The sequence below is a fragment of the Arctopsyche grandis genome, chromosome 3 (assembly GCF_051622035.1).
Source record: "Arctopsyche grandis isolate Sample6627 chromosome 3, ASM5162203v2, whole genome shotgun sequence".
Taxonomy (NCBI): Eukaryota; Metazoa; Arthropoda; class Insecta; order Trichoptera; family Hydropsychidae; genus Arctopsyche; species Arctopsyche grandis.
This window is the reverse complement of record NC_135357.1, coordinates 8667752-8684247: the sequence shown is the minus strand read 5'-3', so window position 1 is coordinate 8684247 and position 16496 is coordinate 8667752. Positions and strand designations below refer to the sequence as shown.

Below are 16496 nucleotides of genomic sequence, written 5' to 3'. Positions count from 1 at the left end.
AATATCTTAGCTAGGCTTTTCAGCAAATGCATCCAGAACCAAGCTATACCAGAAGGATGGAATAACGCAACTATCATTTTAATACACAAAAAAGGCGACAAAAGCGATATCAAGAACTACCGACCCATTAGTCTACTTTCAGCGGTCTACAAGCTCTTCACGAAGGTTATTACAGAAAGGCTGAAAAATATCCTCGACGAGAACCAACCTATAGAGCAGGCAGGGTTTAGGGCAAATTTCAGCACAATGGACCACCTCCAAGTAGTTGGCGAACTAATCGAGCGCGCCAACGAATATCAACGGCCATTGTGCCTAGGTTTCGTCGATTATGAGAAAGCCTTCGATACAGTTAGTCATAATGCAGTACTTAACGCTCTAAAAACACAGGGAGTGCCGGAACCCTATGTGGGACTGTTAGCTGCAATATATAAGAATGCCACAGCTTCGGTTAAAATTTTTTCAGGTACAGATAGATTTAGCATAGGAAAAGGAGTAAGACAAGGAGATACAATCTCGCCCAAGTTATTCAATGCGGTGCTTGAGGGAGTTTTCAGGAAATTGGATTGGGATACAGCCGGAGTAAGCATCAATGGTCGCTTTTTGAGTCACCTTCGGTTCGCAGACGATATAGTTTTAGTAGCTCGTGATTCAGCTGACCTACTTATCAGACTAACACAGCTGGACAGGGAAAGTAGAAAAGTAGGATTAAAAATTAACGTAGATAAGACTAAACTAATGTTCAATAGTTATTGCATGCCTGATAGCATCCCCTTAGATGATAAACCAGTAGAAGTAGTAAATAATTATTTATATTTAGGTCAAATAATTGACATGTCTGGTAGTAAAAATGAAGAGATAAAGAGACGTATGAAATTAGGGTGGAGTGCATTTGGACGGATGAATGCTGTTTTTAAATCAAAAATGCCACTCTGCCTGAAGAAAAGGATCTTTGATCAATGCGTTTTGCCAGTGATGACGTATGGATGTGAAACTTGGACACTGAACGCCAAGATGCAAAATAAAATCCAATGCACTCAAAGAAGTATGGAACGCTGTATGCTTGGCATAACGAGGAAAGACAGGAAGCGGAACACGTGGGTGAGAAATATGACAAGGGTAGTGGACATAGTGGATAGAGTGAAGAGATTGAAATGGCAATGGGCGGGTCACGTAGCTAGGAGGATGGACGAAAGGTGGACAAAAGAAGTGCTTGAATGGTACCCGAGAGAAGGCAAAAGAGTAAAAGGAAGACCGCAAGGAAGATGGGTGAACGAAATTAGGAAAATGTGCGGAATGAGATGGATGAGTGTTGCGCAAAACAGAGACGAGTGGAAGCGTGTTGGAGAGGCCTTCATCCAGCAGTGGATGGCGAATGGCTGTAAATGATGATGATGATGATATATACATATATATATATATATATATATATATATTTTTTAACTGGCAATTTTTTTTTACTTTTAATTTTGAAATATAGCCCATATGCGACTTTTTCATAATTTATTCCCCATTTCTCAGCTGACAGTAGACTTTTTTGAATTCGGAATTGCAAAAAAAAAACTAAAAACCTAACAAAAATACACAAATTTCTACGAAACATTATAATTCTTTATACCTGGGACGTACCTACTTCACAGTTTCATACCCGAATTCTCTATATATTAATGTTTGGGTTTGGCGTATTTTTCAAAAAACATGTTGAAACATGGAAGGTGGGGCTCGGGTTATCGGGAGCATTGGTTTTTTTTTTATTAAAAATGAATTAATTAAAAAATAAATAAATACTGAAAGTACCGTTAATTTCGGTATCGTCTTTTTTTCTTTCGATAATACCGATGTCGGAATTTTTGGAATACCTACATGCATTCAAAACCTATCCTTTTCATTTGTAAATTTGTACAGAATTATCGTTCCACATTGTCTAAAGCGCTCCTGAATATATGTAAATATAAATTACATTACGTGTTTAAAGCCAGGTGTGCATATAAAGTAAGTAAAATTTTGACCTCTCGAATGCAATAATTTAAAAGTATGACTTAATATTGAGTGTGTGTTTTCCAAATAGAAGTTTTGTTAGGAAACTTTGTTATGATGATGCAGATCTACGGTAGATTTATTACAATGATTCCGAAAGTTTGTATGGTTACTGAATAATAAAGCGCTCAACAAATTTTGCGTGTCTATTTTCGTATACGTATACTCATTTTGTGTTAAGGACGCCTCTGAAGTCCAATTGAAGGAGTTTTTGATGAATTCCCAGAGGTATAATTCTAAATTAAAAAGTGTAAATAAATTTTAATATTCTTAGCATGACTTCTCTCTCCTTCTTGGAAATTGCATTACATCTGAAGTCCTTTACAGGAATTTAATATAAAACGAGACTTCGTCTCAATTATAGCACATAATTATTCCGGCTAAAGAAAATAACTCAAAATTTTGTGACGTGAATTGAAAAAAACCCCAATATTTTCCAATTTTCATTTATTAGTATTACATAATATGCACTTTCATTTTTTGTTTACATATAAAGGTATGTATGTATGTGCCTGAAGAAAAATATCTTCGAACAATGTGTTTTGCTAGAGAAGACGTACGGATTTGAAATATAGACATCAAACGACAAGATATGAGACAAAAAGATCAATGCACTAAAAAAAATGAAACGCTGTATGCTTGGCATAACGAGGAAAGACCGGAAGTGAAATAATGATATATATATACATATACATATGTATGCATATGTTTAAAAATAAAAATATACAAATGTTTTATAAATATAAACTGAATTATCAATTTTATTAATTTAATTTAACTTATGGAAATGATATTTTTCCAAAGATATTTAAAATAAGATTTCTGTATGACATCTTATACCACTTAACGTAGTACTCGAAACAATACGAAATTAATTTCCAAACACTATAAACCAACATAAGACGAGCACTTAAGTCGTATAAAACAGTTTAAGTCAGTGGCGTGGGTAGATATTTTGGGCGTCACAGAAAAATATTATATATCTTCTTTAAGCAAATTTTGAAAAATATGAGATGAAATAATTCTAATCATTTTTTGATACACGTTTACTTGACTGACTTTAAAAAAAGCTATTTGGGTTCAAGTGAGATGATTAATCACGTAACGCTAATATTAAAAATGAAAACTTGATGGGAAATATATCCATAAGACTCATTACAAAAATTTGCAAACCTAAATTCGAGACAGACGAATTTTTAAAATCGGTGAGTTAAATTAAATTCATTTTTATAGAATTATTATATTAATAGTAATTATTTCATGTAATATTTTTGAAAATCAGGCAATGGCTACATTTACGACGGTCATAATTAAAACTGATAGTCTACATTATACAATATAGGGAAAGGGTTGAAAGAGAGAGTCGTCAAGGAGCACTCCATTATGTTTTGAAAACTTCTCAGATAAACCTACAAGCGATAGAAAAACCCATATAATATACATAAGTATATAAACATGTGCAAATATTCATGAAAGTGCTCAAACATTTCTAGGTTTTCTGCAGCGAGCAAGCCTCAAAGCAAACAATGCACACCGAGTCCTGTAAATACACCCTGTGAAAACAGGATCAGTCACGTTTTATGAGAATTATACTGTTTTGAAAGTAAACAAGCATTCTGTAGGCTTTAACAGCGTCCCTCGGAGTGCATGCCGTACGTGAGTATTGACGAAAATCGAATTGATACGATGTATATACAATTTTATTTGCTCCCGGCTAAATCTAGCAAAGCAAATTACAAATTTTGATATTTTTGGCCTTTAAATATTTTTATATAGATACATACTGCAGCCATATTCACAGTACGCAGCCTTGTTTTTCGATTTAAGGCTTGACAAAACCTTTGAACAATTGAAAGTGAAGCAAAATAGTATACATATGTACATACGTTGCAGTGAATTTGTAATTCCAGTGAAATGTTAATAATTGTGAAACAATAATAATTACCGGTATACACCCAGTTATTTTAAATACCGGTATACACCCATTTATTTTATTTGAAATGGCATCTATGATCAAACGTTGTACATAAGTGTTAGTCAAGGCCAATTACAAACATTATGTATTTAACAATCATAGGGACATCTATGGACAAATTTGCAGCATTACATATATAATTCAGTGAATTCAATATGCTGCTAACTCGAATTTTGTGAGAAAATAGGACAGGGTTGCAAATTCGTTGGAACTGTTTCAATGAAATCAGATAAATTCTTAAACTCTGATAGGAATCGATCGATCGATCGATCTGGAGTCACAAATTCAAGGTTTGGCCAGCAGTTCAAAGTCAGGGATTGAACCCGAGACCATACAATTGAAAGTATTACCCGCTAATCATTGATATATGCTGATGGTTAATCGTATACATATCTTTGAATACAGAAATTAAAATGAGTTATTTGTATCAAAATCCATAAATTGCCGTCAAAATGAAACACGTGTTAAAGAAAACAGATGCAAAAAAATCAATCATACTTACATATGAATTATAAATACATAATTGGGAATATGAGAAAGTATGAAAGCTTCTAATTTTAAGTTTATATGATATGAGAGTGAAAAAATAGCTTTACCACTGTTTCAATGAGTTGCAAAGGGGTGGTAGATAGAGGCGTATGGAAAACGAGCTATCTGACACAATATTCCGATATAAATTTCAACGAGTTCGTTAATGATTAAACTCATTTAGCTTCATGTCGGAGACATAAGCTTATATCCCTGTATGTCAGTAAGATATCAAATTGACCTAAGGAGTGGAAGTGGTTCAAAATCAGAACACAATTTTTGGACGGGCAGGAATATCACTGAACTAACCGAGTGAAGCTAATAAAAAGCAATGTAAAAAATAGGGCATTCTATTCAGGTATTAAGCGGTCTCCATTTGAAGCTGTATTTATAAAGATTATTTATACACTGAAGAATGTATCTGATTCGATAAAAAATGTTATTAACATTAATTGAGTGTATATAAATTTGGGTTATATTGTTTGCATGATTTTGCTATGAGGTAGCTACGCCACTGATGTAAGTATACACATGGGTCTATGTTTGTCGAGACGGGCCTATCAACGGCTATTAATAACCTCTCAAGCAGTTTGTATCGACAACGGGAAGTTGGTGAGGACACGGAAGGATGTTCAAGCTTTTAAAGGGACGACATGAGGTTGACCGGAAATCGGGTTATGTACCTCTCCATCCCCTCACATCGGACCAAAATGACCCGGCCGTCTTAATTCACTTTACGAGGGCCGTGTTTTCACCGCTCTTCGCTTTTCCCCAATGGGAAAATTGTTTTTTCCCCCCGTCGCCATCGTGCGTAATTGCCGAAAGAGGAAAATACGGGGAAATTCCACGGTTAAAGGTGGGCGCGTTTACATGGCGACGCGGAAAATCTGAAGGGTGCTTCGATGATTTCCTTTGAAGTTATTGTCGCAGCAGCGTTTGAAAAGCAGCAGGGGAAAATTGACACTTGTTATACGATGCGAAGTCTGTTTGTTTTCCCGTTTGGCAACTTAATTGAAAACGCGAGCAAATAGTGTACGTATAATAAAAATACGCCCGAGAATGTTTGGAATGTTAAATTAAACAATGGGGTAAGTCCACTTCTGTACAATTTATTCATGTCCTAGTCCGTCTCTCGTGTTGTTTAAAGTCTCGCCTTTTTATTTTACACCTTTTGCCGTTACGAAGGAAACTTTATACTATAACAAAGAAAGGGTTAAAGTGCACTCTAAACATAGCAATGCTTTTAAGGCGAAATTTCGCATGAGGAATAAATGCCTAAGTAAAATTTATATAACAAATTGCTCCGGTCTAAAATTTAATTTCATCAACTCGTAAAATATTCGAAGGCTTCGATTTGTAATCGAAACACTTCGAAAATCATTAGAAAACAATTTAAATTTTCTGATTGAATATTTATTTTTAGACATATTATAATGAGAGTATTCGTATTATAAAATAAATTTTATTATAACGGTACTCTTTGGCCTCCAGAATCGCGCCGGAACAAAAAGATAAACTCGTCAAATCAGAGTTTAATTAAAAGTTTGAATGTTGAGGGTGGTTTTTACCTGTGTGGAAAATTCCCTCTCAGCTTCAATCTATACCGTTTTTCCGGTAAACGCTAATTATTAATTCAATGAATAATTTCGATTAATCTCGTCCAAAATAACAATATAAGTTTGACTTTGTCTCCAAAAAAACATACAAAAATTAATCTAAATACATATGTATTACATATATTTTATAACGCAAAAACAACTTTTCATAAAGATTTGTACTTTTATACGCAAGTATCATACAGTAAAAAGAGTGAATTGGTTGAAATACAATAATGAAATACGTTGGTGAGAAGTATGATAAGAGTAGAGGAAATACATAATGAAGAGAGTGAAGATATTATACAAAGGAAGTGTTAGAATGGTACCAGAGAGACTGTTAAAGTTTGAAAGAAAGATCGGTGGACGAAATTAGAAAAATGTGTGGGTTGATTTGGATGAGAGATGCGCAAAATAGAGACAAATGGAAGCGTGTTGGAGAGGCCTTCATCCAAACAGTGTGTGCTCTAAATGATAATGATACTATATTAAATTGCCAATTTGAAAAACTTTTTATAATAGATGAGTTTTGTTTAAAAACAGCTTGCCATACGTATTCTAATGAGCTTTATATGTAGATTAATAAATAATTGCACAGTAATAAAAGTTAATGTTTATTATTTTCGAAGTGAAGTTACTTATCGTAAACGGAAGTATAATTTGAATGTTTGTCGGTTTGAAATTATTCGAACCGAAAAAAACAGGCATAAATCACCCAGCATATGATTTTTTTATTATCATATCTTCAGGAAACATTATTTTTGCATTAGCAAAAGAAAACTTTCCGCGTCACATTCTAAGGTCACATTTTAGACATTCCATTTTTAGCCGAAGGGTAAAGAATCGAAAAAATAGAATATACTTACGAGAACCCACCATCGGGAAAAACAAAAGGTAATGTATAGGTGAAGCTTGTATACACAATGCTTTCGATAACGTCGTTAGAGTGAGCGTTGTTTTTATTTTTATTTTTATCCAAAACACGCTTTCTACCTTTGCCTTCGATATGTTTGGGACGTGTAGAGGGGGAAGAATAGAGGGTTAGGTGAGTGAGTGGGTAAGGAAAAGAAAATTCACATATTCGACGACACAAAATAACACAAAACGGGTCGCCGCCGGTTCACTAGAAGAAAAATCCGCACAAATAGAATTTCAAATAATGTGGACGAAAATCAAGTGAAAAAACTCTCATATGAAAAAGGATTGTACGCTTTTTTTTATTCGCGATCGTCATCATGGAGAAACGTCACACACAGACATTACCGGGGTGAAAACGTGACGTGTGTATATTGAAGGAAAATTTCGCGTCAACCGGAAAACCATAAAGCGTTTTTGACGTTATTAGAATAAGCTTTTCCGAATCACATTTTGAAATTTGTCAATCCTTTGAGGTTAACATTTTTTTATTAAATAAATTTTGTAATGTTTATTTTATTATACATGCATTTCTATAATAGGTTCCATGACAGGTTGCCTCAAGGCGACACCTATGGTAAAATTTTTGTACATAACTCCTTAAAATTACAATAAAATATGTAGCATCATCTATCGAGAAATCGGTTATCATCAATATATTACTTTAATTAATGTATTAGTGATTTGAAAACGTACGTGAGAAAGTGTAAAAGCTTATATTGTTAAGTTTATATGAGATGACAGTAAATGAGAGTGAAAAAAGTAACTTTTAAGACTGTCAGTTGTGAAGGGGCGGTAGAAAGATGTGTTTGGATAGCTAGCTTTCATTGCTTCAATCTTACGCAAGATTACGATGAAATTTTTAATGAGTTCGTTAATGATTAAACTCCTCTAGCTTCATGTCGGATTCATTAATTTAATTCAATGTTAGCTATGTATGTAGCTCCCCTATGTTCATAAAATATCAAAGTGACCGGAAGAAGTAGTTCAAAATACATGTTACAATTTTTTGACGGGCAGGAATGTCAATAAACTAACAGAGTGAATCTAATAAAAAGCTTTGTAATATAATATGTAAAAAAAAAGTTTTTTAAAAACATACCTCTTGTATAATTTGTATATAAAATTATTATTTTGAATAAAAACACCAATATTTTTTTTTACTACCGCCATCTATGTATAAAATTAATGACTACCAACTGTCGCCGAGATTAAAAATCTTCGGACCTGAAATGCTTCTTATACGATATTTTATCTCTATCGTAATGGCGGAGGCTCCATTTACTTATAAAATGAGCAATATGGCAAAGTATGAAAACGATCGGATAAGGTGCAAACTTTTTCCTGAATTGTATTCATAAGTGAAACGTAAAGGAGGAATGTAAAAATAGATAAGATTATATTTTAGTGTAAAAATATTGTTAAGTATAGTAAAATTCATCAACCCGATAAATAGAGAAGACACGCTATACTAAATATAATGAACCTTCAATATAATAAAGTCGAATTGTAAGAATATGACGAAAATGACAAACTTCAGCTAACAAGTTCGTACTTTATATTATATGATGTTTTTAAAGAACCGCTTGGCCTTTTAGTAATATTTTTCACGTAGAAACCAGTAATTTTCCCTTTCTGAAAGGCGAGAGAAATTTTCCCGGAAAAAATGTCGATGAACAAATTTCGAAGTAAGCAACGAGTATAATTATACTGATTGTTCGCAAAAACTATGGCGGGAGTATATGCGAAAAGAAAAGGAGAAAAATTGGGCTAGGCGAGAAAGGCCAGCCTCTCTAACAAGAAAACGCATTTAGGACGAAAGTTTAAAAATAACTTTTACCATTCGAAGTTAACGACGAGTTTCCGCGGAAAATACGTGACGCGAAATCAAAAACCGACCAACACATTGTTCCCACTGATAACAGGTTTCCCACACAACCGATTCGAGTACTATCAGCTACCTCGATTTAAATGTCAAGTCCAAATATACCCATTCCAAACTAATCCTCTGGAGAGTAAATCTCTCGAGAATACTTCTCACGATGAAGCTGCAACTCTCAGGATAGAGAATTCATTACACCATGATTTACTCGAATGGCCAATTTACTCGAATCGGAATTGGAGCGAGTGTCGAGAATCAATAGATAGATGGCTGCTGCGATCGTTCTGAATTTCCCCACTTACCAAACTTTCGGTTTTGCCATTCTCATGGCTCTGACGTGATCTGCAACCGTATTGACGTCGACCCGATGCGCTAATTGCAGTCTTGCGGTGCAGTGATAGCATTCGACCAGGTACACCAGGTAGAGTAGACCCATGAATGCGACAGGTATGTAAATGTAACCGTCATCGCACGGGGACATCTGACGGGTCCTTTTGATTGGATATCTGTCAACAAATTAACATTGGAACATTAGTTGATATATATGATATAAGTACATTTATACATCGCAGATAAGGGATAATGTGGCATTGTATTGAAAAAAAGTGGATAAATATATAAATACTTAGTAGCATAAGAAGTTGAAAAGTAAGTTGATATTATGCGACATACATACATACGTTTCTTTTTGAGGATACATATAAGCTCCTATAATTCTGAAATTATCTCTTGAATAGCAATAATATTAGTAACAATATTAATTAGTTGACCTGGTGACGTCAAAAAATGTATGAAATTTTGTTTGAAGTTCTAACCAGCAACATGGCTCAGTGGATACCTTATAATTAGAGACCCGTATTTTGGGCATCTATTTTTGTCAATTTTAGCATGTTCATTTTGCATTTTAGCGTTTTAGGGCATTAAAAATGTTTCGATGAATTTTAATAAAATGTATATACATATATGTTTATATACATACACATATGGGTCTAACTCACGAGGTGGAATGTGAAATTACCGAAAACGCAAATATCGGAAGGCAAAGATCGAAAATCGTAAGATCTTAAGTCGAAAGATAAAAAAAGGGTGCATGGTAAACGGTACATACTCACTTAATTTGCGCGAGCAGGATACAACAGGAACAAGAGGAACAGGCTTTTCCTCCCGTATTCTTCGCGCGCACATTAATTCGGGAGTAAAAGCCTGTTCCCCTTGTTCCTGTTGTATCCTGCTCGCGCAAATTAAGTGAGTATGTACGTGAGTATATACCGTTTACCATGAACCCTTTTTTTTATCTTTCGACTTAAGATCTTTCGATTTTCGATCTTTGCCTTCCGATATTTGCGTTTTCGGTAATTTCACATTTCGGCTCGTCAAGGAGACCGATAAAAATATAATAGAAACCGGAGACCGATATACATTTAAAAGACAACACAACAATTAAAATATAATAAAATTCAAAAATGTTTTAGAATTAAAATTACAATGAAAAAAACATGAATATAAAAAAACGAAGACAAAAAACATGAATATAAAAATACAAAGACAAAAAATATGAATATAAAAATATAATACCAATTAAAATTTATTAAAACTCAACATGGCGCATATTTCTAAGATTATTTTTTGAGATTCGTGCGACGATCGGTAACAATTATATTGTATTTACTAAAATACCTTTCAGCATCCACACTATTGACGGGACGCCAAATAGATTTTAGAGCTGCACAACCAAACTCTTCATATTTAATTTTTGTTGTCATCAATAAAAGCAATATATCCGGCGTGGATTCACTTTTTATATTCTGTATTAATTGTCTAAAAAAGTGCTGATATCCTTCCAAACATTGAGTATTAATACATTAAACAATGGCAGGTTTCTAAAAAATAAAACTGTTCCTTTAACATTAATATTAGATTTTGAACCTGCCACAGATGGATTGAATAGTTTACTCAATGCTTGGAGGAATAGATTTGTCTCATTTAGTCTTGAGTGCGAGTCTAGTTTTAAGACGCTTTTTTGAGCAGCCTTTTGGATACACAGCTCCAACTGTCTTATTTTGTTTACAGTAGTAAACAAAAGCAGTTGCTTGGTTTAGACAGGAAAAACAGCGTCTATGGTAAACTACAAGCTCTGTTTTATCCCCTCAGTTTCTTTACATAATAAATGGGCAAATGAATAGGAATACCCTTCTAAATTGTCTATTAATTTTATAAATTTTATGCAAATTTCACTTTTGTTTGTTATTTTAGCATCTATTCGCATATTTTACGAATTTAGCGTAAAATATGCGAATAGATATTAGCATCTATTCCAAATTTTAGCATCAATTAAGCATTTTTAGCAAAATTCCCAAAATACGTGTCTCTACTTATAATGCTATCAACTGCTATGGATTCTGGGTTCAATCCTTAGCCCGATGTTGCTGGACAGATCTTGGATATACATATGTATTTCGATCGTTTCCTATTAGAGTTTGCAAATTTATCTGATTTCATTGTTGAAACGGTTCCAAACAAATTGGCAACCTATCTTCATTTGTCACCATTATTTGAATATAATTTTTAATTTATAATAATAATGTTATAAAATTATTTAAATTGCATACATATATATCTACGAATTCAGCCATAGGTGACGCTTTGAGGCAAAATATGTAATTGCACCATAGTAAATTTCAATAATAAAAGAATCAATGTTTTTTCCCAGTGATACATTGATTGAAAATCGTATGGTTATAAAACTTGGTCATTGCACGACAAGATGCTACGTCAAGTCCAATGCACTTAAAGAAGTATGGAATGCTGTATGATCGGCAGAATGAGGAGAGATAGGAAACGGAATACGTCGGTGAGAAGTATGATAAGAGTAGTGGAAGTAATGAAGAGAGTGAAGATATTACACATATCTATTAACATGGACAAAATAATTGCTAGAATGGTAACCAAGAGACTTTTAAATGGTGAAAGGAAGGCCACAAGGAGGACGGCTAGACAAAATTAGGAAAAAGTGTGGGGTGAGATGGATGAGAGTTGCTCAAAAAAGAGAGGTCTTCATACAGCTATGGATGGTGAGTGGCTGTAGGTGATGATGATGTGATCGTAATGAAGCTAATTTTAATCTAAGCATGTTCTAATATAGCTAATATGCATTACAAACGGCAATACGCTACAGAATCCTCTTTATCTTTATAGTGGAGAATTATGAACCAGATACAAGCAGTAGAAGTTGAGGAATATAAAGGTACAATATAACAACTGCTACCGTGCTCGCTTCAGGCTACCTAGGGGCTGTAGCACGTCGCAAATGTTTGTGTAAGGGCATGTGCCTCACTTTGAGGCCGTTCTCAGGATGAGAGCGGCCTCTCTACGTCTTCGTATATTTTTATCGTCTAATTGTTTTCTTGTGGCTGCATCTTCTCATTTGCATTCTTCACTGTATGTTCGATGGATGGAACTACTCTACCGACCGCTTTAAATAGACATTAAATTGATTAATTAATTAATTATTCTTATTATTATTATTATGTTATTTATTATTATTATTATTATTTATTATTTATTATTATTATTATTGATTATTATTATATTATTATATATTTATTTATGTATTTTTTTTTACTATTTTTCAATAATATTGTCTTTATTATCTATTAGTGATTTACTGGAAAAACGAGAATGAGTGTTATTGAAACGCTATAATTTCAAATGTTTGAGCGTCGCGACCAATGTGTTTGCTACCTGCGTTTTTCCGACAAATGGGAACGGGTACGGGAATTGCATGCGTTATTGTGGCATTGCAACGCATGCCGGGTTCAGCTAGTTTTATATAAAATTATTTGAATATTCATTTGTTTTTTTTTTATTAAATTAACTGTCACGAATAAACAAACATATATACTTTCTCTTTTGAAATTATATGTATACCAGAATCCGGCGCTTGTGCCCCCGGCGACTGCGCCCCCGGCAACTGCGCCCCCAGCGCCTGCGCCCTGGAGCCTTCGGTGCCCCCCGGGGCCGGGGGCGAATTTATTTGAACCGAAAAGAAAATTTATCGTCATAGAAACTTACCTGTTTACAAAGTTCCCAACGACAGTTACATATAAATATACATGCAAAGTCTCTTTCGTAATTATATATTAGATATATTATTTATATGGGCGTTGGGGATTGCACTATTCTCCCTATCGTCTGGAATAAAATTTATTATTATTATTTAATCGTTGTAAATTTTAACTATTTTCACTATAAATGTTCATTTTTAGAAAACTGATATAATATAAAAGAAATAAAATATTTTATGTGTAGTAATATAGAATGGTTAGTTCAAATATGGTGAAATGGTTTAAATTTATGACCTCTGCATTGAAAATGCAGATGCAGCTCTTAGATAAAACGTACCGCAAGCGAAAAATATCACATTAAACTTTCTGTAATAGTTAAGGAAATAAAAATATTTTTAAAAAGGAAATTTTTATTTGAAAATTTTTTTTAAATTGTTTCGATATTTGCTATTGAAGACGGTGTGTATTTTATTTCATTTACGCAAGTAAAAATATAGCCGCAAAAGTTTGTCCGAATGCTAATTTTGACTTGCTCGAATTCCGCACTGAATATTCGAAGCCTGAAATTATGTAAATAGAGCAGCTACAATTTTAATATAAGCAGAGTGATATTCTTTCCAGCACAAGCATTTATGATATAAAATTCCGAAATAAAAACGGGATGTTTTTGAACGCTAGCCAAGATTTTCATACATTTCAATTTCGCCCTGATTTAAAAGCCACACATAATTCGAAAAGTCAATTTATAGAGTCCACATGTATGTACATACATATGTATATACTTTCATACGTACCAGTATATAAACGTGATTGAAGCTAAGGCTAATCGAGTTTTTGAAGCTTTTAAGCTCAATCGAATCGGACGTACATATGTACATACGAATACCAACAGGGAACTAATTTAATAGCATTATTATACTTTCTACTTTATATATGTATGTAGTAAAAATATATGAAGTTTTGTAATTATGCGAAAATTCGAACTCGAGATTTTGACTGATTCCAACTCAGAATCGATCACTGATCTCGTTTTCAATCACTGATCTAGAAGAAAAATGTGTGTGTGTGTGTTTATGTATTTAGGAGATTTTTGGAATACCGTTAGTCCTATCGAACTGAAACTTAGTATCGATTACTAAAATGCCAATCAAAACGACTTATATTTTTGTCACATTTTTAAGATGACCAGAAATGGGGTCTACGTGACGAGACAGAATATTAAACGACAGAAAACGCAAATATCGGAAGGCAAAGATCGAAAGTCGAAAGATCTTAAGTCGAAAGATCAAAAAAAAAAATGGTTCGATTTTTCTTATTTTTTTTCGACCCTTTAAATATGTGTAATCTCCACGAGAAAATTCAAATATAATCATTGTATCATTGTGATGAAGATAAAAAAAATCATCAATAATTTAATAAACTGGAAGTGGGATTTTTTTCTCTTAGAAAAGTCAAATGTGTTGGGACCACACAATTTTTTCCACACCGGTGAAAATTTATATTTGTATTTTTTATGTAATAACTTAGAGTTGATAAGGTTTTGGCTAGAATTCGTAAAGCGGATATTGTAAATTTTTTTAAAACAATATTTCATTATTTTATTTTGACCTTTAAAATCATTTTCATCTTCTTGATATTTAATATTTATAATAAATATAGTGATTTCAAGTATTAATTTTTTTTAACAAAATCCGACAGCCGGATGTAGAACTTTTGCTTGTGTAAGTTTCCCAACATTTACGCTCAATTTTTATCGAAAATGCTCTCATGGCCGGTATGTGTGAACATGTATGTATGTTTAACTATCGATTTTTTTTTTCTTATCCTTCTTATATTCCTCAAATACTTTGATAAAGTCGTAGGTTGGTCACATCCGAATTTTTATGTATAAAACCGTATTTTTTTAAACTGTGTTGTGTGACGTTGAGTGTATTATTCTTCTGTACTTATTGCTGTTGAATAAAAAATTAAATATCAAAATGCATAATTGAGAAGGCAAAGTTGTTGCTTTGTTTCACGAAGTTGGTCTACGTCGGCAAAATATGGAAAAAGTAAATTATAAATTACTCTAGGGATATGGCAAAAGACTGAACACCCATATAAGGTATGTAGAACAAAGAAAACAAGCGTCGAATTGGGAATATTTCATAGTGTATGGGTTGTTTTCGTATAATATCAGTATAAACATCGGCAAAATATATCATTATAATATAGACTCCACTAAAAGCTTTTCGCTTCAACGTACATATTATATTATAATATATCATATAAGTTAAAAATATTTTTTTTGCACGCAATACGTACTAATTTTGAGCATTTCCATTACAAAGTATGCATTAAACTAATTATTTTTTATATTGTATATCAGTTTTATACGCTCCGTTTCACTAGCTTCACGATCGTATAACTTTAAATGGAGAGCTTCTACAGCAGCGATATAGCGTAATAGAGCTTTTTATTGTAGTCGTACTAAATTGCTTCATATGTAATAAAAATGAAAATGGTATCATATTATATAACACAATATACGAGTGCGTTCACTAGCTATAATGCAAAGCGTATGGTTTAAGGGGAAAATACCACGTTAGGATCCGTTGAAATTCAACGAATGGTTTTGGTAATAGCATTCAGATCACATTAAGAGTGAAAGTGGAATCATATTATGCCTAATTACATTATAAGCCGTTAAAATTGAATTGGAACGAATGAAAATGGACCGTATTGAATTTTTTTGGGGTATTATAATGAATGGACAAAAATTAAAGTGAAATTTAAATGCATGTTTAATTTCAATAAATATAAATTTTTATGAATACAATAACAATATTTACTTTAATTGATATATTAACTAAAATAATTCGTATATCTGTATATGTATATCTACAAACATTCGTATATATTGGATTTTAAACGTTTTTTTAACCAAAAATGAGCACTAAGTTATGCAATCATCTAATACATCTATACATACATAGCAACAATTTATTAAACAATGAATATTAAATATTTTGATGAAAGTTGAAAAAAAAAACAACAAATGATTTAAATTGTAAAAAATTTGATAGTCCCAATTTTTATAGAGGAATGTAAATTTTAATTTTCATTAAAAATGCTTCTACGTTTACTTTAATGAATCGAAAAAAGCTTAGAGATTATATGAAATTACGAGAAAATTCCTGGCCGTGAGAAAACGTACACCGCGAATTTTCACAGTAGTGAAAATACACTGAGAGGAATCGAACGAGAATTTTAGAAATTTCCTCGATTACGTTTGATCAAAAAAAAAAAAACAAACAAGAGAGGGTGCAACGAAAAATGCGGTCACCACCTTCGAGTGACCTGGAAAACTGGCTCGGCTCATTCAAAAATTTCCATTGTATTCGAACCAAGTCGAGCGGAAAATGCTCATTGCGGCGACTCTTAGTGGGATTGTAGAGGAAATCATTTTTTTTGGTCGACAATCAAAGCTCATACGAGAAGAAAATAAATCAGGACGATTTCAC

The 16496-nt window shown here is 33.0% G+C and overlaps 2 protein-coding genes across 2 annotated transcripts in view; both read right to left on the bottom strand.

Moving 5' to 3' along the window:
• LOC143908985 (uncharacterized) overlaps positions 1–16496 on the bottom strand; it is a 146225-nt gene that overhangs the window by 54241 nt on the left and 75488 nt on the right. The window lies entirely within an intron of this gene.
• The window catches only part of LOC143909971 (uncharacterized), a 73481-nt gene that overhangs the window by 25371 nt on the left and 31614 nt on the right, over positions 1–16496 (bottom strand). Inside the window, exon 3 of the mRNA XM_077428295.1 lies at positions 9232–9435. Within this exon, the coding sequence (XP_077284421.1) occupies positions 9232–9435 (204 nt within the window). The remainder of the gene's footprint in view (positions 1–9231; positions 9436–16496) is intronic.